Source organism: Punica granatum, chromosome 2 (assembly GCF_007655135.1).
Source record: "Punica granatum isolate Tunisia-2019 chromosome 2, ASM765513v2, whole genome shotgun sequence".
Lineage (NCBI taxonomy): Eukaryota > Viridiplantae > Streptophyta > Magnoliopsida > Myrtales > Lythraceae > Punica > Punica granatum.
In genome coordinates, this window is record NC_045128.1 from 43,429,975 (window position 1) to 43,457,269 (window position 27,295).

The following is a 27,295-nucleotide window of genomic DNA, read 5'->3' on the forward strand; positions in this document are numbered from 1 at the left end:
GCCTTCAATTTTTCATTGGGATTGGATCATCAAATGATAAGTATGGGAAAACCGGTTGAGAATTGGAGCTTAATATATCCATGAACACAGCCAAAATTTTTCTTATTACAGAGTTAAATAATTGATGCCAAGGAGACCTGACTAATCCATTTGTGTTCTACTAGTACCATGGGCAGGAAGCGAAGAATTAGAAGAGATCTTTTAGGATGAAACTACTCTAAACTCCAAGCAGAAGACCATTTGATAAAACTAGTACCTCTGTTGAGAGTTGCAATTTTAGGTACCTCCTACTTACCTGTGCATGCTTGTATAACAACAGATCGTTTCCTGTTGTCTCCCCCACCGGAATCAGGTACTGGCTCTTACTTTTGGCACGTACCTTTTCTTCAAACCCGCTGCTTGCTTCACTCTGAAATTGGTGGTACCATTCACAGAGGACATGGACTCAACTGCAACTCCATCAACAACACGGCTCTCTGCACTTCCGAGAGTGCTCATCTTATTATTATAGTACGAGATTTCTTGGGGCCAATTCTGAGTCTCTCGCGATCTTTGGGGTTTGGATTCTGGAAATAGCACCAACTTTACATGGTCACCTGAAATAGCTTCTTTCCATCCTATTTAGTCAAGAAAACGAATTTCAGAGGCTAGAAATATATGAACCTCGATAGAATCTATAGTGATGAATGGTATATGTTTGACTTACTCTGAGCGAGAAAATCTTTTGCAACATGACTGGAGAAGAATAAACTTTCTGATCCTTTGGGCTCTGCTGCCAGTAAACAGTTCTGAGTTGAAGAATTACCAGTTTCTGGTGCAGAAGCTGGCGTGTCATGAACTTGGCAATTATCACTCATCTCAGAGTTTTGACAAGGATCCACATTTGGTGGAAGCTGCATATTATCATCTTTGCAGATCTTCTCGTTGATGTTACGCTTCAATGGGCCATATTCTGCCAGTGCCACGTCAATTTCCTGTCCTTCCAGATCATGAACTTGGAGATGATTACAGCTTTCTATTGTGATCGGTATAGAGCCAATCAGAACCTCCTGTTTCTTACTCTGACTGTTTTGATGAATAGCATCACTCGGCACTTTAACTTTCCTATTCTCGTTATTTTCAAGTTTTGGCTTCCAACTTCTTACTATGCTATTGACCGTAGTTGATGCTCTGACGTCCTTCATCTCATGATTTTGCTTGACTTCCATCCTCAATGCTCGATTATTGGGAATCCCATGAAAGCCATGAGACGAAGCATAAGACCTCGAAGGCATTTTCCACCTGCCATTGCCTCCATTGCCTGAATTCTGATAGCTGTTTCCTTGAAACTGTTGTGGTTTAATGTTCCGAGACATGACTGGATCAATATAATTATATCCAAGACCTGCCTGAGCTTCAGAGTCCCCTTCCTCAGCATCTCGAGGATGTTGGGAAATTTGAAGAGATAAAGCGAACTTATCTGCAGCTTCATCCAAGACGGACATCTCTGAAACCGATGAAGTGAAGTTCCCTGATGATTCTGCAGATGGCCCAGCCTTGGATGAGTCAAGCTTCTTCAAAATATGATCCCTCTCCTCTTCCACTTTACTATCTCTTGCTTTCTGCCAGAGCTTTTTCTGCCTTTTCCTTTCCAGAAGCTTGGCTTGTCTGCAGAAGTCGGAAAAATAAATTGAGTCACAACCAACTTGAAAAGGAGTAAACTCATGTGCAAAAAAGTTTCGTCAAAATGCAGTGGAAAAATTGAAAGCTTGCCTACTAATTGTGCTCAATATTCCATGGCATCTCCACTTTTATCTGCTAAAACATAACGAACCAGGTTTTCCGGATATCCTGTTAGTGGAAGCACACACCAATTTCACCGGCCCTCCATTAGTGACGGGGTATCATAATTCTGTTCAAGGCTTTTGTATCTTCCGACCTTTCAACAGTGGTCCCCAAGAAGGTAAACAGAGAGGACATCCCATTCAAAGCCACTCTTTCCAATATGTTTTTCAAAAGATAGTAAGTCAATTGTATAGTAAACAGTATCCAATTGTGAAGTGCAGTTCTCACATAATTCTCAATAATTAGATTTTGGAGATCTCATGTCATTCTCATTAGTTACTTTTACTTTCCCCGACATCACTTCCCACAGAAACAAAATAGCTTAAAGTTTTAGCACCTAGATTTAAAGCAAAAATGACTGCAAAGTTGTTTGGCACACAACATACTTTCTCTGCGCTGCTTCTTCTTCCTCCACCAACAACTTCTGGCATCTCAAAGCTTCAGCATCTTTGTGAGCTATCCAAGCTTTAACCTATGTGGAATCATAAATATTCGGTTCAGTTACAAGTGTGACCCGAACAGATCTAATAAAGTAAGCACCTGAATTTATGTGTAGCTTATTTGCAACTTGCAATAGACAGAGAGAGATTAAAATTTAAAAATAAAAAAAAAAAGAAAAAACAATGAAATAACATAAAATAACTAGATTACCAGTTGTTGCTCCAAGAAAAAGCTGGTGCATGCAATTATATTCTTTGCCTCAAGACCAATTTTTGCAGCTTCTCCGTTAAAAATATACTTTTGCATTGATAAAGCTGGCCCACATAAGAATGTCTTTTCACTGGCATTGTCAAGGATGCGAAACAATTCTTGCGCAGAAAGAGGAAATGTTGAAGGTCTAGCTTGGATGATATCCTGCAAGCGATAGATAGTTTTTTTCGTGTTGGCGTGTGGGAGGATGATCAATAAAATAGACAAACAGATTGATAAATTAGCTCAGACAAATAGACAGTACAAATGTCTAATTGATGTATACTGGAAAAGAATGGGTTCACTCACCAAAAGATCTCCACCAATTCTATTGCAAGCTTGTGACAGAGGAGAAAATCCCGGTCGAAGAATTAGCGATGCCAAATTCTTTATTATTGTTGCCCCAGGAACTCCCTACAAGAAATCATCAATGAATTACAGCAATGGCAATGCGGAAGTTTTAAATTAAAAGAAAAACAAGGCAGGAACCACATACTGGCTCAACATGAGCAAGCATACCACAAACTACACTCTGGTGTCACATACCTTATAATTCAAAATAAATCAATGAACTAAATTAACTTCAAAACCAAATTCCACCAGAAAAGCACCCAGGGTCACAAAGAGGGTCAGTGTTGGCTCAACAAAGGCAATTCTTACTGAGGACCAGAAAAGTCCATCTCAATTTTCCATCACCATCTCATTCCTACAATTTACAATTAAAGAAAAGAAGGCGTCTAAGATCACAAATAAATCCAAAATAGTGGGTCCTCGATTTGAAGATGCAGGACATTAAGAACAGTTGAATAAAAATGAGTGCTCGCAAAGGAGGCAACATGGGCGTATTTTAAGTCAACTTTTGCATGAGCAAAGAACAGTATTCACTGTTACTTGAAACCCTATCAAATTTATTACAAGCAGTGAATTTCAAAGCTAAGGAAAACAGTAACAGCAAATGACCAAAGACATCTTTTATCAACTTCAAGCTTACCTCTAAGGTCAAATTCTTAAAAGATACAATTTCTTTTGCTTCTTCTGCGGACAGCTGCAGTAAAAGGGGCAACAAGTTAAAATTTAATCGAGGGAGCAACTTCCCATGGAGGGGGAAATATCTAAAGGATGGGGTAGAAAGAGCTCACCTTATTCCAAAAGGATCCCAATAGCTCTCTATCTTTGCCAGTATCCTACAAGTTTCAGAAACAGAGATACGATTATAAAGGAGTAAATATCAACATCTCACATAATCATACAATATTCAGTTACCAGTTGGACAGATGGACTCAGATAAACAGAAAAAGAAATGAAAGACGCATAACAGAAAGTTAAAGGTAAAACTGAACAATGTGCAAGATGAGAGGAAACCTTATCGAGAATTTTCAGCCGATGATGAACACGTATATGTCTTCTGCAGTTAATAGGGGAAAAAAATTCACTGCGACACTTGTCACATTTCTGCAACTGCACCTTTACAGGAGAAAGGAAAGGCCAACCTCGTGAATCTGCGAAAACAGTAGGCAAAGGATGGCCAACTATATAAATAGCCAGAAACTGTAGCCATATCAAGATAAAACCAACATATTTTTATGGTGTGTCAGATGCCAGATTGCACTATTTGGCTAGCAACGGGCCGAACAACAGCCAACAGTAGATAATAGCCTTTACGTACTTAAACCAATCCGATTATTCGTACGCATCCGCTATTCCTAAAGATGGAGGTCGAAGCGCGTGATGGTGGGATAAAGCATCTTTACTCGATTAGCTATGGACACACATAAGCTAAAGTCTACACAGGACTAATCCAAAAGAAAAAGAAGAGTCTCCACAGAGTGGACTGATACTATGAACTATAATCTGAAGATATTTTCACAGTACCTGGCTGGTCTAGAGCTTGAAGCACTTGGATCCACTGGTTTGGCGGGTCGCTAGCCTTCATCAAAGAGACGAAGGGATCTTTCACAATTGATTGCTTAAACAAAGTGTCCACTGGATCATTCCCCTCCTCTAATTTCAATAAGTCAGTGGCATTTGAAGTACTGAATTTTGCAACTGACATCTATCCAGCAGATCCTTTGAGCTAGTTCACGGAGAGCACTGCAAAGAAGGAGCGGTAAGCAACTCTTTAAATAAGCAGCTATCAGGACAGCTAGGAATATCCCCATCACCGAACTACAAGCATATCGGCGAGAGCTAGCTTTTGAGCAGTATCGAGTGTCAGAACAAATTTTGGGTTCCGTCAAAGCATCAGGACACAGGACAATGTATATGTCACGAGCACTGCAGTTCTAAAATAGAGAATCCATCATGGCAGCATAGACTGAAAATCCAACAAGTGCATAGATCAAAACTTCAGTATTTTAACGCTTTGAATTGGATGAGAAGGCTCCATTCCACATGTACGAGAAGAAACTGCTCGATCCACGAAATTTCGCATTTAATATTGATAAAGAACGAAACACATTGTCGATTCCACTTAAAACCAATCCGCAATTCTATCAGCCAAAGCATGAGAACTTCAGTACACGAAATCCTCCATGAATCCTTATGTTTTGGCGTAATCCGTCATCTCAGATGCCAAATAGAGAACATAAGGATTCAATCCAATTGAACGAAGGAAGTTTTCGCGATTACGTGATCGTCGATCAATACAGACTGCAGAAGTACATACTGAATGAAAAAGTAGGAAGTGACAGGCGCTTAGCAACCGCGATCGGTTCACGTACCAAGAGTAAAGCGGGCGAGAGATCAGAGACACTAGCGGAACCGATTCCGGTGATAATCAGAGATTTGCGTCGCCGGCGGAGAGGCGGTGGAGTGCTTGGCGGGAGCGAATATCACCGAGAAAGAAAGTGAGAGAGAGAGTGATCTCGTCGTCTCATGTTATAAAAGAGAAGGGAAACACATGAAAGAGATGGTGGGGGCAATCGTCGTCTTCTTTGGGGGAATAGACAAAAGAAAAACAAATAAACGCACGTAACGTTTCCATCCCCAAAAAAAAAAAAAAACGTCACTTAACGTAGGTCTTGGCTTTTTCCTACCCATTTCTTTTCTTTTACGACCGACTGAGAGAAAAATTAAAATCGGCAGAAGAGAAAAACATTTTTGCTTTTATCTGAGAACATATTCTCTCTCCCCCCCCTTTTTTTTTTTGGTTTGCTGAGAATATATATATAATATCAATTAACACAAAATACAAAAAATTCACAACAAAATCGGTGTTTTAGTGCTGATTTTACTAAGATTATTATTTATTATGTGCACTACTTTTGAACAATCTTATTTTATACAAGTAACATGTTCGACTTTATAACGACCTCCTCATGTAGCATCACTAAAAAGTCGAAAACATATTTTTATTTTTAATTTAGATAATATATAGTTTAAAATAAAAGAGAAAATATTATCTATTTAATATTAACTCACATTTTATCACGTTATTTTTTATTTCTTTTACAAATTAATCTCCAACTTTTACTTCTTTTTTTTTTTTTTAATCTTGTCGTACACCTTCCGCTCATAGCACTAGTACCCTCTAGTTACTAGTTAGAGTTAAATCCAATCTCTGTCTTTATTTTTTTTTCATCCGAGAAAAATTTACGTTAAAAGTATAAAAGTGGCGTGTTTAAATTTTTTTCGATGCCACACCTTATAATTTTTTAAGCATGCATCAGGATCGGGTTTTAAAATTAGTCCATTAAAGGGTAAAGTTCTCATAATCTTAATTTTTTCGATGACTCCACATTGGTTACGAACTATTCTTTATATGGGCATTTCAGAATAAAAAGCCAAATAAAAATAAATCGCTCACAGGGACATAGAAACAATAGTGTTATTAGTATTGCTGACGTTTTCTACTTGACAGAAAATCATCATATTTCTTTCCCCTCTACATGTTACAACAAATCAAAAGGACAACAGGGACAACCAATAGATAGTTCTAGGCAACCACTGTTTTTTTTTTTTTTCGCTGAATTAGGCAACCACTGTTGCCAATACAGAAGCTTCGTTTTCTTTCACAGAGAGATTTGCAGGCAGTTTTCACTTCATTGCGAACATACCTTTGATCTGCAGAATAATAGAAGAAACCAGTAATTAGTCTATCGTCTTGCTGAATGTTAGTAAAGGATCTAAAGCCCGTGTCGAAAATGCATTTTCCAATGCAAATTGATGTTGCACGAGGCAAATGGGAAGTGCATACCTGCTTCGCTGAGAGGCCAATGTCCTTTAGATCCTCCAGCTGCGAAGAAAACATCGACAACATTATAGTCATTAGAGATAAAGCTACCTGCAATTCTTTATCCTAGTACTATATAGTAGTAGCTGTAATAACCCGATTCAGAAACTGAGGCAAGTGCTTCGATATGCATACACTCTTGAATGGTTCTGGAGATTCCTCACGAATTTCGAGGATGCGAGTAGCTCTCTTCTCTCCGATTCCCTTCAATCCCTTTAGATCCTCCCTGAAATGACAAAAGACAGCTCAAAATAGGTCTCTAAGAAGGATTATGAACATGTTCCACGACGGTCATAGAATTGGTCAAATGCCACGAAAAATGGCAAAAAAGGTTACTCACTTGCTAGCGCTGTTTACAAAGCGAAGATACTCCTGAACAAGGGAGTTCTGCATGATAAGATAAAGCCAGTCAGCAATGTCAAAGGGAACACGCGAAATGAATTTTTTTGGTGAAAATAGGTAAAATCGGACCTTGGTTCCACAATAGCATGTCTTAGATACTTCTCGAGGAGTATTCAAGTATGGCCTCTCATTTCCTTTACCAGATTCAAACGGGGGTGTCCTTGGCTCAAAGTCCTTGGGTTCAGCAGAAATTTGACCATCACAGGGAAGGTTGCCCTGCTTTGGCAAGTCAATGCAGGTTGGAGTTGAATCAACTAATTTCAAATTGCTGGATATCTCCCTCAATCTAGCACATAGTGGTGGTGATCCACCCACATCAATGTACTGTACGGTGTTCTCCTTATCCATAATATCACCTGGGGAATAGAAACATGGAAAGTTGGAAACAAAACCCAGTGCATTAAAAAATTTGCATCCCACAGCCAGAAGCATGATATTAAATTTGTTGCGCCTGTACCTTCTTTATCGAGAGACAATGCTTCTGTGGTGCAACTGGCTTCAGAAGAAAGATCCACCTGATTCTCCAAGCTCTTCTGGGAAGCATGCTCAGACACCTGCGCAGAAAAAGGACAAACAGATTATTGATTGCAAGAACCAGTACATTAAGGACAAAATAAACCACAAACATTTGACATAGAATGACCCAGTTCATCAAGTATTACAGAAGGGGAATTCTCCCACCACCGATTAGTGACCACGAGTAATTCTTAGAATTGTCAAAACATCCAGACTAGCAAGCAAGAAAGTGAAGCAAGTACCTCTTTCAAAGGTGCTGCTGCTTTAGCAGCATCCACAGAGGACTCCTGAAAAAGATAATCCAACCATGTGATCTGGGAAACTAACCTCCCCGCACATTCGAGTTACTGTTTAAATGTGCTCAGATAAGTTATTCAAGTACACTAACCTCCTCCAGGGGCGGGGTTATCTCAATCGAAGGAACTGTTACTGTGGAAGTTGCCTGGAACAAGGTGGGAAAGCATCACATATCGGGTAAGTTGAAGCAACAGATGAAGTTGAATGTACCCCTAGAAAACTTATTCATGAAATCTAACCTCATCCCCTGTCTCAGTATAAACGGTTGTCTCAACGGAAGGAACTGTTACTGTGGAAGTTGCCTGGAACAAGGTGGGAAAGCATCACATATCAGGTAAGTTGAAGCAACAGATGAAGTTGAATGTACCCCTAGAGAACTTATTCATGAAATCTAACCTCATCCCCCGTCTCAGTATTAACGGTTGTCTCAAAGAAAGGAACTGTTACTGTGGAAGTTGCCTGCAACGAGGTAGGGAAAAATCACATATCGGGTCAGTCAAAGCAACACATGGACTTGAATGTACCCCCGGAGAAGTTACTCAAGAAATGACCTTATCCGGTGTCTCAGTTTTCATGGTTGAAGCAACACAAGAAGTTGAAGTTGAAGTTGCCTGCATTGTATAATACCATGTTAATAGAGAAAAATCTCAAATGGTGTCACACTAGCTAAAAGATACAGATATAACAATTTCAAATGATTTATCCAAAATTAAAAAAAGTTGCATTATCCACTTCCATTTCAATTTCATCCGATCTGCTGAATGGATTGCAGAGAAATAAATCTTATACCTTCATATACTTCTTCGAATTATTTGCTTCATCAAATAATTTCCTTCAAAGAAAAGGAGAAAGCAGATGTTTTAGTCCCAATAGAATGTGAAAACAAAAGAGCATACTTTTGTACCAGTTATAGTCACCATTGCAACTTACTTTCCTTTAATTACAGTTGCTCCACTGACTTTCTTTTGTAGAAAATGCATGCGAGAGCCAGTTTGCTTCTTCATACTTGCAGAACTACTCTGAGGAATTCTAGGCTTGCCTGAGGACAAAGCCGCTAGTCTGTTCAAACTCTTGGTTTTCTTTGTGGAGTCCATGATAGATTGACGAATTCCTTGATAAGTTCGAGAAGCCAAGCTTGCCATATAAATGGAATCTTGGCAAAAGGATGGATTCTGTTTCAAGAGGAGAAATAAACTGAGTAGAACGGGAAAAATTTATAAAGTAGAACAAAAGAAAGAGTGAAGATGATATCTCACCAAGCAAGCAATGAATATAAGTCCATTCACGCCTCCGAGTGAGTCTTGCAACATGTGAGTGAGTTTGCTTTCTCGAAAAGGAATATGGCTTTCGTTGGCATTCAATGCCAAAACAACCTTTTGTAATGCATACAGAGACTTGCTCAGTGCATTATTCTCCGCAATTTTAGTGCAATCACTCCTCTTCCTCCGAGGATCCTCGTAACCTGATCAAAGCAATTTCAAGTGGCAATGACAATGTTGTTCATAGATTACTGGGTCTGAAAAGTACAAGTTGAACAATACCTGCCAAGTCCACAAAGTTCATTTTGCCAACATGGGATACTTCAGAATTAGTAGGGGTCACAAATTTTACTATCAAACACTTATGACTTCTTCGAGAAAGTTGAGTTGCATGCTTCTGTATTGCTTTCCGAGGGCTGCTTGCAGAGAGATAGGTCTTGCAAAATTCTGACACGGATTTCACAGGAGCCTAGGCAGCAAAAAGGAAACATGTATCAGCACAATGAAAATTCACCATTGTTATAGAACAAAATCCCTGTTCTTCAAAAGGCAAAGTCCGACTTACCTGAGAAAGCCCCTTAAGTTTAATTCTTCCCTGAACATCTTTCAGTACCATAACAGTTGGTCGTTCTGGATTCAAGAGGTCATATGCATGCTCCTGATATATCTCATACAAGGATATGGTAACTGATATTCCGAGCCTTTCAGCTGTTGAAATCATCTCATCCATGGCGAGTATAGCCAATCCTGGTTTCTCCTCAGAACCCTGCAAAGATAATTTCAAACGTAAGCCTACGATTAACTTATGCTTATGCGCATTGCATGAACAACTACAACAGAAAAAGAAAGGACGAACATTTTTTTGCAACCTGAATGGTGTATGTCTTTCCACTTCCTATAGCCCCATATGCAACAACCGTGGCGTCGCGACCATCAAAAATGCCAGAAACAAGGGGCTTAATCTCCCTTGAATACATCATGTCAGTATTTTCATCTTGGTCATAGCAGTAATGGACTTGGCATGACTCCTTTTGACTGCAAAACATGTATATACGCAAGCATTAGCTAACCAATTCAGTATCTCACCCATCAGGAAAAAAGATTTCTTGGACATGAGCCCCAGCACGTATTTTGAGAGAATTCCAGATTTTCAAAGCAGAACTCTTCCAGCCCCGCAGTCAACTACTGTTCCCCGCTAATTTTGGTTCCGGGAATAGCATCACTGCTCCTACATCCCATCTCCTCAGCAAACCAAACCACTTTGACATTCCTCAATTTCTCATAAGCAGCTGTACAGAGTCTCTCAATTAAGCAAACTGGCGCGAGAAAATATCAAAATCGAGTAGCACGAATTAGTACCTTGCGGATTGATCTTCGAAAGAAAGAGTGACAGCATCCGAAGCCTCTCCTTTCGGCTTCTGAATCGAAATCCACGGCGTCAGGGAGCTCTTAGCAAGCTCGCGCTCTCGATTCGTGAAGCCCCTGATCCTCGCGACGACCCGAACAAGCCCAGTCGGATGCGAGCCCCGATTCTCCTTGTTGCAGTCTGAAGAAGCCATGGACGCGGATATGCGAGCAAGATGAGAAGAGATTGAAGAGCTCCGGATGGTAGAGAGGGGGAATTGAAGCAGAGAGAATTGAAATTGAACGGACGAATCAATCTGTGAGGGAGAAGACTCTCTCAACCTTCTAGTGTTGGATTCTTTCTGATAGCCGTTAGGTTTTTAATTAAATTTTCTTTTTTGATTTATTTTGAAATGAAATGGTAAAATTTTCTGGCGCTCTTCTTCGAGACGCTCCCCTTCGTTGATGGCTTCCGAAAGAAGCTGCTCTCCAATAAATGGGCCTGGCCACAGCCCATCCTCCAACTTATAGCTGCTTTCCCTTAGATGGGCCTATCCATGGTGGGCCGGAAGCCCATCCTCCAATTTATGGCTATGCCCTCTACGTTTCTGCCATTTTACGACAGAGGAGGGTGAGGGTTTCTTTGAAAGGAGAGCAGCCAACCTAAACATCAGCAAGCAAGCGGCCGCAGTCGAAGTCGGCGTGGGCAAGGTATCCCTGCATTCTGTTCTACTTGTGATGACGATGAAGTATGCTCCTGAATGGATGTTGCAGCTGTGAATTTGTGATCTTATATGATGTTTGCTTTGCGTCCTCGCGTTAGCCTTTTTCTAAGTATACTTCCCTTCGGGTTTCATTGTAAAGATCGCATTTTGTGCTGTTATGGGGACCTAAAGAAAGGGATCGATACAACAGCTGATCTCTACTATCTTTATTTGATCTTCAAATATATACGCTATCTCGTGTCATTTGGGCTTATTGATTAAATCCATTTGGTGGAAATCGAAGCAGGAAATGGCTCCGAAGCAGCCGAATACTGGGTTATTTGTGGGGCTGAACAAAGGCCATATTGTGACCAAGAAGGAAGCCGTTCCTCGTCCTCGTGACCGTAAAGGGGTAAGTGAACCTAGCGTTCTGTTTCTTCCCTTAGTTGTATCCTTTGTGCAGCATGTTGGAAGTTGATAGTGTTGGTAGTTGTCATTGGTTTAATGAGGTTTAGGGTTTTGACGAACACGAACTGGGATGTTCTTAGGGGATGTAGCTTATTTCTCTGTCTCTGTTCATCCACATTTTGGAAGTGGTAAAAGTTCAATTAAGAGGAAGGCCTTTTAGGGTGAGGGATTAATATTTAGGATGCAGAAAATATAAGAGGCATAAACTAGCCCGAAGCTTTCCATTTTGCCATTTTTAGCACTTAGCAGGTAGAACTTTGTACCAGGAATGGTGAAGACGCGTAGGATAGCTTAGACGTAGGCGTTAGCTTTCTTGGTATGGATGTTTGCATTTTGCACACTTTATAGTGATCATTACTTTACGTGTTGTAAATTTGCAGAAAACTAGCAAGAGGGTCCATTTTATCAGGAGTTTGATAAGGGAAGTTGCTGGGTTCGCTCCTTATGAGAAGAGGATCACTGAGCTTCTGAAGGTCGGGAAGGACAAGCGTGCCTTGAAGGTAGCTAAGAGAAAGCTGGGCACTCACAAGAGAGCCAAGAAGAAGAGAGAGGAGATGTCTTCTGTTCTCCGTAAGATGAGGTAATCTTGTTTCCATACTCTTTTTTTGAGCACGGTGATCTGAACAACATACAATATATTTGATGGCTTGATGATCATGAAATCTTAACCTGTTTGTTTGCCATTCTCTATGCAGGTCTGCTGGAGGTGCAGAGAAGAAAAAGTGAGCAAAGTGTTGTTCAATTTAGAAGCTGGGTAGTGAGAATTTTGTTTTGTTATGTTGTCTTTGACGGACTTGGAAATGTTCAACTTTTGATATGTACCGTTAATTTTGTGGGGAGCGACAATTCAGTTTTTATTAATCATCCTATCATTTTTTTCGCGATGCTAGCTGATGTTTACTTTCAATTTTCCAACTCGCCAAGATACAAGTTTGGTTCAGTGAAATTGGATTCCTCGTCAGATTGATTATGGGCATAAAATCCGAGTTTCAGGGTTTTGTAACCCATATGATCCAAAATGGTAATTCTGGTTTGACGTCCCATGTGCTGACACATGAGAAATTCAAAATTAACCATCCACTGTCTTCGGTGGCCATCGTTACGAAATAGGAAAGCGATGTGGTATTAAAGCCACGGTGATACTCTCCCGCCCGCCACCCATGGGGCTACTTCTAGCTGGGCAGCCGACCTCAGAACTCTACAAAGAAGGGGATTGTTAGCATTGCGAGGCCACATCTGGCTTCTAAATACTGAAACCTGCCAAAAGATTTGCATCCGTGTTGTAGCTTCAGTTTCCGTGAGAGAGAAGCTGCTTCCTCTCCCCTAACCAACAGAGTTTGAAATTTAAAAAGATAAGTTTATTTAATAGGAGCAACTGAGATGGCCTCGTAACACAAAAATTTGTACTACATAAATTTTCATCCACGTCATACACAACATGGCAAGAGACATCTCAACTCAAAGCAAGTAGTATTGAGAATACAAGTACTCCCGGATCTTGTAATAATCCTCGCATAAAGGCCCTTCCAGTACAATTTGCTGCGTACCAGATAAACCACCCTACAAGATAAGAGAACAAAGTCGTTAACAAGCACAAAAGGGGGATTGCTGTCTGCGCTGTGGTTCTTCGATAATTTCCATGGGTGAAATCATGATATACCTTCTGACTCGCGTCCCCAACCTTTCGCAAGGTCACATACTCACCACATCGCAAGGCCCCGCCAGCAAATTCCACCTGTGACATTATTAAAGAAAGACATGAATCATAATAATCTGTCCAAGAGTGCAGTTGAGAATCATAGTATTCACCAGTGAGCTGTATAGGATTGGAAGTTACACCACATGCAGGGCAAAGAGAACGCTTGCTTGTGGCATTTATGAGGACCGAGGAGAAATACCTGAACGCCTTTACTTGCAAGATACTGCTTGAAATCCGCCATCTTCAAATCCCCGACAAGGACCGATTTGTGCGGTGGCGGTGGGTTTGAGAGGGGAAGTAGGGACAGCATTTCATTTTCCGTCTTCCCAACTTCAGCATCAAACCATGCTATCTCATAATCCCCCAGCTGTAATTTGATAACATCATCAAATTTTCAACTTAAATACTGAGATAAAAAATGATAAGGGCCAATAATGTCATGCTTGCGCACTGACCTTCTTAAACAGCACATTGCTCATTAGCTTCTCAGAGAGTTGGACCTGAGATGATTCATTCACAGGGCAAGATTTATAGAATTCCGAGAAACAACATGAATATACACCAAAAACAAGTCTTAACGTCTTTAATATTACCTTGTAAGCACACATATCTGAGGTGACATCAATGGTTTCTTCAATTTGAGGAGCATAAACATGAGGACAAACATGTTTCAGGCAGTGTTGCTTCAAATGCTCGGTGGCCTCAGCTGAACCACGAACCAGAACCTCCAGGAATAACAATCGGGAGTCAGTTTTATTAAACAATGCCTGCTTTTTACCCAATCTTTAACTATCATTTACCCAAATTTTAACTATTGAAAGAGGTTTCAAGAAATAGAGGAAACTCATACAAGCTTCAATGGGGCCACATGAGCGAGTATTGATTTAATTGCTCTGCTATCCGCACGGCCTTCAAAGTCCATATATGTCAATGAACATTTCACTTGTACCTGATAAATTATAATCATTCACCAACATTAGAGAGTAGATATAAAATATACAGATTGAAATACCAGGCATTTCCTTGTTGAACTCATTAGAATAAGATCTGCCTGATTTGCACAGCCAAAAATTTACCAAACAGAAATGTCAATACTTCGATGACGACGACAAAAAATATGGAATATGATGTACCAGGAACTTATCCAAATATTGCCATGTATCAAAGAACTACCATGCACATGATCTTACAAAGGTTAGAATTTAGTTTTTTGCTCATATGGAAAAGGAACAAAGAAGCATGGGTACATCCTCATGAGTTGCCATCAAGAAAATTGAGATCAGTACCCTCCTTTAAAAAAGATGAACAGTCAAATAGATGAGAACTCCTAAATCCTAATAGAAGGTGCCTACCCCTTGTATGGGTGATATTAAAAGGGAAGTTCATTCATATGCAACATGAGTAACAATAATCATTGCTATTATATTCATAGATAGATAATATTTGTGCATATCTTCAACCACCAACCACGAGTACCACTAAAGTATTCCAGACATACGTTATTGCAACCAATACTCAAGCATGAATAAACTTACAGTTAGTTCATTCGATACAACTTTTGAAGGCCGTGTATCAAGCATTAAATTAGCAGAGGCTTCATCAAGTTTTCCATCCAAATTGCTGCCCAACTGAAAAAGGAGAGGAACTAGGAAAATTAGCAGATGAGAGATGCATAGTGTACGTCTATCAAATCATAAGAGAAAAAGTAAAACTGCAGAACATATGCTTACGGTGCCCATCCTATCATCCATCAGTCCTCCTCAAACAAATTACCAAAGTCTAATTACCAAACAGTTTCCATTATTTAGGACCATCCAGCCAGATGGTCCCATCATCCAAAGTCTAATTACCTAATCACTACAAAATCTGACAATAAAGTTGGAAGAGTTTGTTTCAAACTTACATGCATAGCTCCTTGATCCATGTCTTCATCCTTAATAACATAATCATCAGGGTTGATGACTTCACCAAAATCATCCCAGTCAGAGGTATTTTCATAGAAAGGAAACATTGGGGCAACACTGGTTGGGGGTGGCACAAATCCATCGATCAATATGTCCCTATATTTTCCACAATGTGATCCTGTCGCTGCAAGGTACAAACCATGAAGAAAATTAAAAAAGCTTGGATGGGCAAAAACTGGACAAACCATAATTCCCTATAAACCACAAAGAAAAGTAAAAGGTTTGGATGGGTAAAATCTGGAGAAACCATAATTTTAAGCAACTCTTTCATGAATAGCTATGCATTAGCAAGGGGATGTATGACATTCATTTACGCATATACTATATAGATAGGTATCAACAAGGGAATGTCTGTTAAATTGTCACTGTTAATGGTTTCCCAGTTCAAATTAGAAACATCGAATGCAAACATACTTTCATGCCCAGCTTGTAAAGGTAGACTTTCTTGTAGGTATGAGAAAAAGTCAGGAAGTCCTGTCAGGAGAACCGAAATCTCAAGAAAAGCTCCTCGACAGAATGAATCATGGATTACTCATTGCATGAGCTGGTTAAGGTCATTCAATTACTTCTTTTGTAACTTTATTTTATTTTATTTTTTACGTACGAAAATCAAGAAATGCCAATGCTAAAACATTAGTACAAACGCTAACAACATGGGTGAGGCAAATAATAAAAGAGTGAATACCTTCTGATGAAATATTTGTGTTGCCAGTATCAATAACCATCGGGTCACTTGCATTATCAGATGCACGAATAGCTTTTGATTCCTCCTCTTTGATAATACTTGATTTTAGGGCTTCCTCCTTTATTCGGTTCTGCTCTTCTTCATAAGCAAGTAACTCATCGCCAACCAAGGGAACCCTCTTAGACATAGTAACTTTAACAGCTTTTGGAGGTGGATCTGCCTGAAGCATTCGAGCTAAGGTTGCAAACTGCACATCAAGCACAAATGTGTCAGGTCATAATATAGGAAAGTAAGAATACAATGTAGATAAGATTGGAGTTAATGCTTAATCTGTGATTAAATTTGTTCTAGATTAAATCCATATAATAATCAGAAACCTAGAAGAAGCTAGACCTGTTTATCGATTTCATCAAAAGTGACAGACGCATTGAGAGGAGACAAATATTATAGCTGTCATAGAATCACAGATATTCCAGAAACCAAATTTCAATGTACCTGGCCTCTTTCAGTAAAAAGCACAAGATTCCTGGGATCAGTTGCCCATTCCACGAATATATCATGAGAAAAACCTGCCTCTAAACTTGCCATGGATGCTAGAACCACCTACTGTGAATTGGAGATGATCAAAAGCATGATACAACAAGCAACAAAAAGATCAATAGCCAGTTCATATGGTTTCACCTTTGGACCAGCAGGAGCATTATCGAGTTCATTCTTGTTAATCAAAAGCGTGATATGCCTGCAAGTGTAAGTTGTCGAATATAAATTGAAAGGTTGATTGCACAGAAGATGTAAAATGAAAGAACCTTGAGAAACAAATTGTAAGATAATTACAGAACAAAATTTCTGCTGACAAGCGTCACTTACTTCAGGAGAAAGGCATTGTCTCTTGTGTGCTCAAAGGACTTCGCTATACTGTCACTCATCCACTCTAGGAAACTCTTCACATATTCGATTGTGCTTGATGACACGTAAGTTAGAAAATAGATGGGATAACTCAGAGGACTCTGAAATCAGGAAAACAGTTTCCCAAATACTCAATCTTCCACCTTGAAATGGCAGTGTAAAAAAGCCGGTTGTACATTAATTTTACTGACCTCTTCCAGTATTAAGAGAAGTTCCAGTACTCTTCCAGAAGTATCAACAGGTATTAACACATTTCCCCCTGCTTCAAGAGTCCTCCTTAAGGCATCTAAAATGGAAACAAAAACTCGCATGAGATGTAAGTAAACACACTAAGGAAGAGGATTTTCGGGGCTTGCTGCTTGAGTAGGCATGCTCCAATTCATACCTTGCAGAGAGGATTATAAGCATAAAAAAGAAAATTAATCATACTAAACAAAAGAGAGTGAGCAATACCAATAAAAGCCCTCTCCCTTTGTTTTGTTGGCAGCTGAGTGTTCAAAGCATTGTAAGCATCTGTAACTAGAACAGCAGGTCGAACAAATGACTCAAGAGCAGTTCCATTTAAATGCCTGCAAAAGATAGGATGGGTGACTTCTTACACTTGTTTCCTAGGATTAAAGTAAATCATATGGAAGTTGAGAAGCAAAGCTTTTACCTTTCTTTCCGATGATTGAAGTCCACAGCGTATATAACATCTTCTCCATCCTTTGTAATCTTCCAAATTGTACCTCCCAAGAGATGGCCAGCGACATGGGGAGAAATTACAATCCCCTCTCCTTTACCTGAAACAGCCATTGACGACAAGAAACATAAATTTGTTCCATAATCTGGCAGTATACATATCCTGACATCTATTCATCTAAATAGCGACTCTTGAAGTATACTGTTGAGGAGTTGAAATTCAATTCAGTCATGCATTAAAATGTCTGAACTTGGAGATCTTTGGAGCAAATATGATCAATTGACATAGTACAATTTCTTCTTGTTACCCCATTTTCTTCTCTCTTAATTTTCCCCTCCTTTTTGCCAAATGCAGAAAATGTACCACTACTTTTTCTTCTTGGTAATCCTTCCACTTCCAGACATGGATGTTACCATAAGGTATATCGATAAGAAGCAACAAGTCCTACGGCCACTTTAAGAAAAATGTCGGCATAATTACTGCTGTACCTACCAGACAGGTGATGATTCTGAGAATATGTCAGCCTTGTTACATTCTGGAAAGCAGAATCAACATCATCTAAGGTAAAGAGATCAAACTCCGACACTTGCTGCAAAAAGAAACAAAGAGATGAAGACGTTATACATGCAAATATATATTTAGCTCAATAAAATAAATAAATAAATGTAGCCATTGTAATAAGAGAACAACATAAACTGATAGATGCAACAGCTCATTAACTACTTCAAAAAGTCGCCGATCCATGAATTGGTGCAGCAATGACCTCCCAGTAAATTTCCAGGGATTTGGTTCTGGAAACAACATGAATTTTAAGATAAAAAGCCCTCACAGTCACAGACCAAGTTTCAAAAAAATCTTGAAGGACATAATCTGAGAAACAAGCAGTACTCCAGCAGAACTCCCAAACATCAGATCCTAGCCAAACTGATATTGCATCCTCATCAAATAAAAAGAAAAAAGGACTTCGCAATTCCAACCATATTATCAACTACCAAAGATATTTCGATAAGACAGCATAATTCACAAACAACAATAGACACCAAAAGTATTTCATGTATAAAACACTGTATGATTTAAATCGGAGATTCTGCGGCCAGAATGGATAAATGAGAGATATTCAAAAATCAACTTTCGTGTCGCTAGAACTCAGTGACTGACCTTTCTTGAGAGATACTGGTCATACATAGTGAGGAGGCCCAGTCTGAAAACTGGTTCGGTAGCATACACTGGAGCAGAAAGTCCAAGTTGCTTCATTGCGTAGGGAAGAGCCCCAAGGTGAAGTGTGTCTGAATGTGATAGCAACACAGCATCTATATTTGAAGCTACCCTAAAACCACCAAGAAGTTTTATTAAGACTAATGTAGAGCCTCGGAATTTAGGAGCAGAGGGGGACACAAAGTTGCGGAGAATCATGTATTAGTAACTAAAATTACGATTCCGGAATAAGACACACAAAAGCATGGGAATTCAAGTCAGCCTTGGCAAAGTCATCCACAACTGTACCATAATTGAAGATCACAATACATATTCATAGCAACTGTAACAGCTGCCTCAACCGTGCCATTGCCAAGGCCTAAGAGGACAAAAGGAATGCCCATAGCTGCTGATAATTCTACAATAATCAAGCTTCTACTGCCACAACTACATGAGAATCAGGTCACCGGGAACTGAGATTGCTGCATTGAGCTTGCTAGATGAAAAGAAGAGAATGAAAACTATCTAGAGGTACCAAAGATACACAGGAGATATGCAAGAACACACGGACAGAGGCGGGAGTGAGGAGGAGAGAGTCCGAGAACCTGGAGAGCGGCTGGAGGAGAGAAGTGTCGAAGTGGTCGTTCCATCCACAGTCGACTAAGAAGTTGAAGCCGTCGATGGAGATCAAGTAGGAGAGAGGGTTCTCGTTGTACACTCCGCACAGTGGCGTCACCTGAACTGAGGTCCCCATCTCTCTGTTGAGCTGAGCTCCTCTCTCTTTCTTTCGGCAACTCCGGTCCCGTCCTGTCCAGTTGAACCCTGGACTTGGGAGGGAAAGGAGATGGCTGAGAGGAGGGTGCAGCAGAGCAGGGGACGGGGTGGGAAGACGAAGAATGGGGAGGGAGAGGAAGCCGTAGCGAGCTCAGGGCCCAGCTGAATGAATCTGATGTCACTAATTGTGGGCCGTAACATATTTCGGCTCAATAGTTTTAAGCTTTGAAGGTAATTTCTAGCCCAAAAGGCCCAATAATAAATTACGGGAGCGTGACCCGCGTTATGTGCGGAACCAAACTTAAATAATAAAGTTGAAAGAAAAAAAAAAGTAAATTGCACTGGTGGTCCAAAAAATTTTATAAATATTTTAATATGGTATAAAAAAAAATTTTTTGCTACTTGATGGTACAAAATGTTTCAAAGTTGTTTCAGTATAGTACAAACCGTCATCTCGCCATTGACGCCGTCAAGTCGATGCTGATTGTGCAAAATCGGTTTTTGTGGAACGTTACATGATGGTGCAAAATGTTTTGAAGTTGTAACTTAATAGTACAAAATATTTTACATAAGTTACATGATGGTGCAAAATTTACAGTCTTGTAAAGGACGACTTGACGGCGTTAATGGCGAAATGACAGTTTGTATTATACTGAAATAACTTTGAAACATTTTGTACCATCAAGTAGCAAAAAAACTTTTTGTACCATATTGAAACATTTATAAAACTTTTTGGACCACCAATGCAATTTATCCAATAAAAAAATAATAAACTTAAATCTTCCTTTATTTTATAAGAAATTCTACAAAATTTAATTTTAAATAGGAATAATTATATAATTAAAATTAAAATTGAAATAAAAGAAATAGAGGTGGAAAATGGACTTTGAAGAGAGGGAAATAGAGAAGAAGAAAGAAAAGAGAAAAAATATAGGAGAAAAAAGTGGAGTGAGTGAGACATGTAAAGTTAAACTTATAAAATAATCCTTAATGGCTATCTGTTTTTTTTTTTGAATGAGTTTAATTGAGGATAATCTTGGGAATATAAAGTTTTTTGGGTGTGCGCAATGGCATTCGGAAGTCCAATAAGTTTCGACTCATCCATTCAAGTCGACTTGGTCTATTACAGAGTAAAACTCTATCAGTATAAATTTTCTCTATTTACAATACTCGAACTCGAGATCTTATTTAAAGTAAATAAATGTTGAACCGCTTGAATTAATCCAAGTTAGTTGATGTATAGATAGTTCAACAAAAAGAAAAAAAAATCACGGATTGTTGTGTTGACTACTACATTGGCTCCACATTCCAAAGTTTTTTCTTCGGTGGCTAATTCTTTTTTTAAGCGTACATTCTAGAGGTTCAACTTGCATTATATAAGCCTTATTCCGATGACTGTTACTCATGAATGAGCGACTTTCGATTAATATAATAATCTATTAGATTTTTCAAGCTAATGAAAATTTTCATTCGCTCATATGAACTGAAAAAATATAGGACAATTTACCATTATTTTTCAACAAATTTCATAATTCAAACAGCAACTATTTTGTCATTTTTATCGACTTTTCAATATATTCGGATCTCGTTTCATATAGAAGATAGTCGAAGAGGAAGTTGCACAGTAGTCATCGAGGGAGGCACTTGAATTTTGGACAGTTCACAGTAACATATTTAGAAAGACGGGTTACAGCTATATAAGATCATATATGTATTGTCATTTCAAGAAGAAAAGGTAAATAAATAGCATGCACATAAAAAATCCCGTAGCACCGCAAAATACTCTTTCGCCTGGTAATCAAAATATCCTAGATTTTAATATTTACTGTAGAGTTATATGTGCTTCTTTATTAATTATTAAAATTTCTATTTCATTATATATATATATATATATATTAAGTCCTTTTGTAACTCAAAAATAAATAAATAGCATGCATTTTTTTTTTCGGTGTACAACATGCATTAAATTATTGATCATGTAATATCTTGAAGCTCAATCAATTACGTGAATTTTTATTAGCAACTGCTGTGAGCATAATAAACGCACTCTTAGCTGCACATAAAATTAATCTAACAACACAACTAAGAAACATATATCCTACTTGTAACGAATTGCCTGCTCGACCAAATATTACTTTGCTTGCTTAGAGCTAGTCATTCAAGTCTCTATAGATGATGCACCATCAAAGGCAAACCGTGTGCCGGTCTTAGGGAGAGCAAGATTGAGGGGGAGTGACGGTAATTCGGGGAGACGGAAAACGAAAACCTAGAGAGGATCATGGTCAGGACGATCTTGTACTCCATCATCATCATGTTCCTGCCGATGCACATCCTTCCCCCGAACCCAAAGGGCAGGAATCCCATCTTGTGCTTGCATCCGCCATATAGGTGATCGTCCCTGAAACGCTCGGGCCTGAACTCAAAGACATCCTCACCCCACAGGGCTGGGTCATGGTGCATCCCCACCACATCGATCCACATGTTGGTCCCAGAGGGGATCACCACATCTTGGACCCGTATGTCTCCGCGGGCCTGCCTCTGAACGTTTGGCGCAGGGCTGTACAGCCGAAGTATTTCGTTCATCACCCATCCCATCTGAGAATACAATTGGAAGATTAAAAGTTGTTAGCAACACAAGAAGAAAAAAAATAACAAAAAATTTATGAGCTGATGATTGTGTCCTGGACGGTTGCAGTTAGCAACACGGGGCATGGTCATCATGCAACATGACATATATTCTAATACATCTCTTATAAGCTGATGTAGTCTAGGGTCAAGGTCAAATGCAAGCATATGTGTCATGCGTCATTTGTGGTCACATCTGCGATTTGGACCCCATATGGTCATGCTAAATTGGTTATGCAACACTGAGTCTGACAGCATATATAAATTCTTTTCTATCAAAATTTCGGCTGTGATGTTGATTGTTTAGGGAAAGGAAAAAATCAAAGTAATATTAAATTAATTCACGGGACTCATCAAAATTCGTCTTGTGGCTGTCGTCTTACCCCAACCCACCAAAAACACACAAAAAAAAAATAATAATAAGAAAATGAAAGGCCTTCGTCCGTGTGCTGATTGAGTGAGTAACGCGCTTAAGCTATCAAAGGAAGAATTCCGTCCATGGATTAGAATGGGTTATCAACTTTGACCTCATCCAATGTGGTACGCCAAACACAAGACGAAATGCTTAGGATATATGGAAAAAGAATTTCGATATGTATATATAGGAAAGACATTCTTTCCGGGTCAAGGAAACATCAATTAATGAGAATATTATATATATTTCGGTATATATAATATTCTCATTAATAATATTATATATATATATATATATTTTCGTATTTGATAAACCGTGAATTTGGAAACTTGCATTTGATATCAATCACATTCATGTGCTCATTTTAGCCAAGCCAACCACGTTGTAATATATTTTGATGCGAAATGGTATCATTGAGCGTAAATGTCCCCAGCGATAATGCCATGTGAGAAAATTGGAGCAGAAAAAGTTTATTGCATATGCATGTGTATAACCAATAATAATCATGTACCCATGTTATTACCTTCTTAAGGCCAGCAAGCATGGAGGCATCGACTTCCTTGTCTCCAACGACCTGTCGGATCTCATCTCGGAGCTGCTCTTGCCACTCCGGATGCATAGCTAGATTCAGTAGCGTCCATGAAAGCGCGAGCGCTGTTGTCTCATGCCCGCCGAAGAAGAACGTCTTGAGCTCATCCACGAGTTCCCGGACCGACAGCTTCTTCCCGAGGCGACCGTCATCTCGGTGCTCTTCCAGCAAGGTTCCCAGCAGATCACGCTGGGCAGTTATCTGGTCCCGGGGGGATTTCTTCCTGGCAGTTATGATTGACATCAGGAGGGTGTCAATCTCCTTGCCGAGCCTCTTAGCCTCCACCGTTTGCTTGGGGGACATGAACTGGTTGAACGGCACACCCACGAACCGGTTCGACTTGAACAGGGTGATCTGCATGGCTCTCAGCTTATCGAAGACTTTCTTGCCATCTTCATGGCTAATGCCGAAGCTCGACTTGGCAATGATCTCACCTGCTGTAGCGGTGATTTCCCTTTCCACATCGATCTCGGGCTCCCCGGAGTTTATGAGTTCCGCCCACCTGTCTAGCATCTCTGTGGTGAACTCCATCATGAAGCCAGACATTGCCTGTTGTAAAACGTAACACAGAAAGAAACATTTTCAGAAATGGGCGTGGTGAAATGAAGGATTCGTCTTTCCTCTTATAATAATTTCACATGTAAATTAAATTTTGCCATTTTCTCCAAACAAGCCAAAAAGAAGGGAATTAATTTATTTGGACGGTTATCTTTTTCTTGGACGGTTCTCCATCTGAGCAAAAAGTGATGCGACATATATGACACATTGTGAAGACAAAATTAATTAGATATATTACTCTTCCAAGGATTATACCGTATCAAAATCGATTCAACTAAAAACAATGCATGTTTATTTCGACAAATGAACAACAAATCTTTCTGTGCCGATATCATTGCGTTCAAGTAAGAGAGAGAGACCTTCAAGTTAGCAGGAGAAAAGGCCGGGGTTAAGATGTGGCGGTGATGGGCCCACTCGTCGCCTTCGATCATAAGAAGACCGCTGCCGAACATCGGTTCCCTATCGTTCTTGAACACCGTGGGCTTTCCCCAGCTTTTACCCACCACACCAGTCGACATTTGCTTCAGGAACTCCGGGTCTGCTATGTACAAAAACGGCTCAACTCCTAGCCAGTATGCGAACACCTTCCCTGAAAAGGAAAAGGAGAAAAAATGTGATTTTGTAAACAGTCATATAAACTCGTACTCGTCTTTGATTGTTTCATTTTTCTCATGCAACCCTTGGGTGTCTAGTTGAGAGGCCAAAAGACTCGGTCGCGCCTTGGCAAGTCGATCACAAAATATACATTTTATGATGCATGAAATCATATTTATTTATGTCCATGTTTGTGTGTCTGGATATACCCGGCCGATTGGCAAGTTGCCACACTAATGCTCGATGGAGATTAATTAAAACACCATCGAACATAATCAAGACCTGCATCCAATTTTAGGCTACGCACGGTATTTCGGTCAGATATTAGTGCAACAAATTGGAAGAGCTGAAGTAATACTAAATTACGTACCATGCAACTTTTGCCACTGAGCGAAGAAAGGGAACACAGTGGAGTGGATATCGTGAGTCACACTTGGTGAACCTTTCGAGGCCGCAGAAGAAGAAGAAGAAGAAGAAGTTCTCTTGTTCATGACACTCTTCTTCATCTCCCCTAGATTCCCCAGAGGGAAAACTGGGGTGGGCCCTTTGAGCCCGTTCTTCCGGAGCTTCCGGTACGCTCGAAGAGGCTGAACCCAGCATCTGTCTATCACCTTCCACACAGCAAACAGGAACAAGACAACCGAAGTTGTAAAGAAAACCTTGAACAAGAACAACTGAATCTCCATCTCTTTCTCTCTCTCTCTGTCTATATATGTATATATATGCCACACAGATCACAAAAGGATTGTTTTTTGTTTAAGAGAGCCGATGAAGATGAATTGCGTTGGGGTGTTGGTGAGAGAATGATGGAAGGGAAGGGGGGTATTTATAGGCGAAGGAGTCGGGGGTGTTCAGAGGTCAGAATATTTGACTGTGGGCGGAGAGGGAGAGAGACACCTAAACGCCATGCGTGTAGGTTTGAACAGTGACTTAATTTGGTCTTCATGTAAGAGTATGACCTCTTAAAGGTGTTTTTCAATTTTATTTGAATTTCTCTTTTGTCATTTCTTCTAATCATGCAAGAACAAATTTTGCTTTTTCTTTTTTTTTTCTTAAGAAATTGGAGAAGGGTACTGAAGACCATATGAGTAGAAATCGAGCTTAGCATCTCACGATGATATATATGAGATAATAGTATATGTATTACAACAACCCATTCACTTTAGGTGGAAGTAAAAAAGAAAGTGAGAACTGCAAATGCGGAATCATCCCAAAAAATATATATATGTATTAAAATATCGTATTCCATTTTTCAACTGTTAAATTTTTGTCCAGTGGGAACACGGTAAATGCCCATAGGTGATAGGCGTATCAAAAAAGTCAGAGAGTGTATTCGGAAACAATAATAATAATAATAATAGCAGCTTAAAAATTCCTATAATGCACCTATTTAATAAAATATTAGATAATTATAATTATGCATTGTAAGTGATTATAAGAATTTTTAGGAGAATTTAATAAAAATAATATATATATATGGCTAAAAATCCTCTTAATTATTCTCTCATTAAAAAAAATTGAGCCTTGGGACGTTGATAAAATTTTACCCCACTTGCAATAATGAGTCGCTAGAAGAATTATTTGAAGAACGTTTATATTTGGATTTAGCAAAATTTTAATAGTAATAATAATAATAAGAGAGTGCATAGATCTCAATCAAATTTTGTAAAATTTGTGCCTAAATCATTCGAAAATGGCAGAGCACATGTGCATGAGAAAGTTTTCATTATGGTTTATATCCAATGTGATTTTTTTCGCATTATTTTCCTTTGTAATTTGCTGACGGATAAACCATTATATTTTAATCTTATAACATCCGGTTGGACATTTTTCTTTATATTCATTTTTGTAGTGGATTTATGAAAGATCCTCATTATCGTTCGAGGAAAAAATAAACAGAGAGAGAGAAAAAGTTGTCAGTATTTTTTAAAAAAATAATTCATATTGAACCACATGCATTGTCTGTAGTCAGGCTGACATGTCCCGTGAGTTTGTGGGTGTTCACTTAAATTGTAAAATTGGTCGAACTAAACCCAAACATCATCATTATAGTAAAATAATCATATGGACTGAGTGTGTATAGATATACATATATATTTAAATATTAATAACTTAATTTTTTCCAGTGTGTACTTGGTATTTGAAAACTCAATGGGTTCCAGCTAATTCAGTTCGAACCATGTTGACCCACAAAAAAGTAAAGCTCTCCCAATCAAGAATTTCTCTATTAATTAATATTATTTTTAATTTATGTTTTAGTGTGGCGTGTTTAGGATGCGACTAGAAGGCAAAATCTAAAAATTAATGTTTAGATCACATGATATTAAACTTTAATTATAATTAGAAAACGAGTATCGCATGAAAAATACTATTTTTTTGGACAAAACCACGAACTATTATAATTCTTGTTTGAAGATCAACTTATCCCTTCCCACAAGATGTTTTTAGGTGAATTTCAAATCGCTACAATAAGTCCATCCACTTCGAGCACAAGAAAGTCTTATACGTAACGGATATATCATGTTGTAATGCCACAAGCAATAAGGGTTTCCCAATTTCTATTACTTTTTAAAAATATCGCAAAAACATATTATTAACAAAAATAGAAATTTTTTATGTGATTGGTGATGCAGTACCACATAATATATCCGTTACACATAATACATTCTCAACAGAGCACAATTTGCTACCTACGCCATATCGTTGAAATATAAGTCCTTTGCCACCCGAAAAAAACATCATCTCTTTCCATGTTACACATATATAGCAGCTTTTTTTTTTTCATGAGAGCATGAGTGTTCTTTGCATTGCCTCTTATTGAAACTAATTCAAATTCCGGTGATGGCTTGGCCAATCCACCATATGCTTTCAATAA

The 27,295-nt window shown here is 39.0% G+C and overlaps 5 protein-coding genes across 6 annotated transcripts; 1 reads left to right on the forward strand and 4 right to left on the reverse strand.

Moving 5' to 3' along the window:
* Positions 1-41: 41 nt before the first annotated feature.
* On the reverse strand, positions 42-5,419 carry LOC116195319. Its single transcript, XM_031524422.1, has 10 exons — positions 5,235-5,419; positions 4,387-4,605; positions 3,877-4,013; positions 3,654-3,698; positions 3,506-3,559; positions 2,824-2,928; positions 2,476-2,679; positions 2,211-2,296; positions 707-1,647; positions 42-617 (listed from the first exon to the last, which is right to left on the reverse strand). Exons 2-10 carry the CDS (start codon positions 4,565-4,567, stop codon positions 349-351), a joined length of 2,022 nt encoding a protein of 673 aa, XP_031380282.1. The 5' UTR covers positions 4,568-4,605; positions 5,235-5,419; the 3' UTR covers positions 42-348.
* A 907-nt stretch (positions 5,420-6,326) lies between these two features.
* On the reverse strand, positions 6,327-10,953 carry LOC116195317 (kinesin-like protein KIN-10C). Its single transcript, XM_031524421.1, has 18 exons — positions 10,579-10,953; positions 10,089-10,254; positions 9,785-9,985; positions 9,502-9,688; positions 9,217-9,422; positions 8,891-9,132; positions 8,750-8,792; positions 8,512-8,571; positions 8,357-8,419; positions 8,200-8,262; positions 8,052-8,105; positions 7,906-7,950; positions 7,605-7,701; positions 7,217-7,503; positions 7,086-7,132; positions 6,881-6,971; positions 6,710-6,748; positions 6,327-6,576 (listed from the first exon to the last, which is right to left on the reverse strand). Exons 1-18 carry the CDS (start codon positions 10,776-10,778, stop codon positions 6,550-6,552), a joined length of 2,118 nt encoding a protein of 705 aa, XP_031380281.1. The 5' UTR covers positions 10,779-10,953; the 3' UTR covers positions 6,327-6,549.
* Positions 10,954-11,152: 199 nt separating this feature from the next.
* LOC116196687 (60S ribosomal protein L36-3-like) lies at positions 11,153-12,619 on the forward strand. Of its 2 annotated transcripts, none has more exons than XM_031526543.1 (4): positions 11,153-11,274; positions 11,575-11,679; positions 12,116-12,315; positions 12,431-12,619. In XM_031526543.1, exons 2-4 carry the CDS (start codon positions 11,578-11,580, stop codon positions 12,459-12,461), a joined length of 333 nt encoding a protein of 110 aa, XP_031382403.1. In that variant the 5' UTR covers positions 11,153-11,274; positions 11,575-11,577; the 3' UTR covers positions 12,462-12,619. The 2 variants fall into 2 exon arrangements, with proteins under 2 accessions (XP_031382403.1, XP_031382404.1); XM_031526544.1 differs by having other exon boundaries at positions 11,176-11,274; positions 11,572-11,679.
* Positions 12,620-13,071: 452 nt separating this feature from the next.
* Positions 13,072-19,762, reverse strand: LOC116196686 (cleavage and polyadenylation specificity factor subunit 2). The gene is made up of 18 exons (XM_031526542.1): positions 19,471-19,762; positions 18,830-18,998; positions 18,164-18,260; positions 17,645-17,771; positions 17,443-17,558; positions 17,181-17,275; positions 16,951-17,090; positions 16,765-16,822; positions 16,579-16,686; positions 16,084-16,330; positions 15,338-15,522; positions 14,970-15,062; positions 14,285-14,383; positions 14,028-14,159; positions 13,890-13,934; positions 13,634-13,801; positions 13,396-13,470; positions 13,072-13,295 (listed from the first exon to the last, which is right to left on the reverse strand). The coding sequence occupies exons 1-18, from the start codon at positions 19,617-19,619 to the stop codon at positions 13,194-13,196; spliced, it is 2,205 nt and encodes a 734-aa protein (XP_031382402.1). The 5' UTR covers positions 19,620-19,762; the 3' UTR covers positions 13,072-13,193.
* Positions 19,763-21,621: 1,859 nt separating this feature from the next.
* On the reverse strand, positions 21,622-25,226 carry LOC116194770 (cytokinin hydroxylase). The gene is made up of 4 exons (XM_031523658.1): positions 24,791-25,226; positions 24,186-24,415; positions 23,203-23,817; positions 21,622-22,234 (listed from the first exon to the last, which is right to left on the reverse strand). The coding sequence occupies exons 1-4, from the start codon at positions 25,104-25,106 to the stop codon at positions 21,806-21,808; spliced, it is 1,590 nt and encodes a 529-aa protein (XP_031379518.1). The 5' UTR covers positions 25,107-25,226; the 3' UTR covers positions 21,622-21,805.
* Positions 25,227-27,295: the final 2,069 nt, after the last annotated feature.

Bases quoted from the DNA above. Each gene is read 5' to 3' on its own strand.
- LOC116194770 (XM_031523658.1), bottom strand. From the start codon at position 25,106: ATGGAGATTCAGTTGTTCTTGTTCAAGGTTTTCTTTACAACTTCGGTT. The intron at 23,818-24,185 runs GTCTCTCTCTCT...GTTTTACAACAG, and splicing joins TTTCTCCTGCTAACTTGAAG to GCAATGTCTGGCTTCATGAT. The intron at 22,235-23,202 runs GTAATAACATGG...TTGTATTCTCAG, and splicing joins TGCTTGCTGGCCTTAAGAAG to ATGGGATGGGTGATGAACGA.
- LOC116195317 (XM_031524421.1), bottom strand. From the start codon at position 10,778: ATGGCTTCTTCAGACTGCAACAAGGAGAATCGGGGCTCGCATCCGACT. The intron at 7,504-7,604 runs GTACAGGCGCAA...TCTATTCCCCAG, and splicing joins ATTGTCTCTCGATAAAGAAG to GTGATATTATGGATAAGGAG. The intron at 6,972-7,085 runs GTGAGTAACCTT...TTGTCATTTCAG, and splicing joins TTTGTAAACAGCGCTAGCAA to GGAGGATCTAAAGGGATTGA.
- LOC116195319 (XM_031524422.1), bottom strand. From the start codon at position 4,567: ATGTCAGTTGCAAAATTCAGTACTTCAAATGCCACTGACTTATTGAAA. The intron at 4,014-4,386 runs GTACTGTGAAAA...CTGTTTTCGCAG, and splicing joins TCAAGCTCTAGACCAGCCAG to ATTCACGAGGTTGGCCTTTC. The intron at 2,929-3,505 runs GTAAGCTTGAAG...GATTTCTTGTAG, and splicing joins TTAAGAATTTGACCTTAGAG to GGAGTTCCTGGGGCAACAAT.
- LOC116196687 (XM_031526543.1), top strand. From the start codon at position 11,578: ATGGCTCCGAAGCAGCCGAATACTGGGTTATTTGTGGGGCTGAACAAA. The intron at 11,680-12,115 runs GTAAGTGAACCT...GTAAATTTGCAG, and splicing joins GTCCTCGTGACCGTAAAGGG to AAAACTAGCAAGAGGGTCCA. The intron at 12,316-12,430 runs GTAATCTTGTTT...TTCTCTATGCAG, and splicing joins TCTGTTCTCCGTAAGATGAG to GTCTGCTGGAGGTGCAGAGA.
- LOC116196686 (XM_031526542.1), bottom strand. From the start codon at position 19,619: ATGGGGACCTCAGTTCAGGTGACGCCACTGTGCGGAGTGTACAACGAG. The intron at 13,802-13,889 runs GTCAGTGCGCAA...ATCAAATTACAG, and splicing joins GCAATGTGCTGTTTAAGAAG to CTGGGGGATTATGAGATAGC. The intron at 13,471-13,633 runs GTATTTCTCCTC...ATAATGTCACAG, and splicing joins TTGCAAGTAAAGGCGTTCAG to GTGGAATTTGCTGGCGGGGC.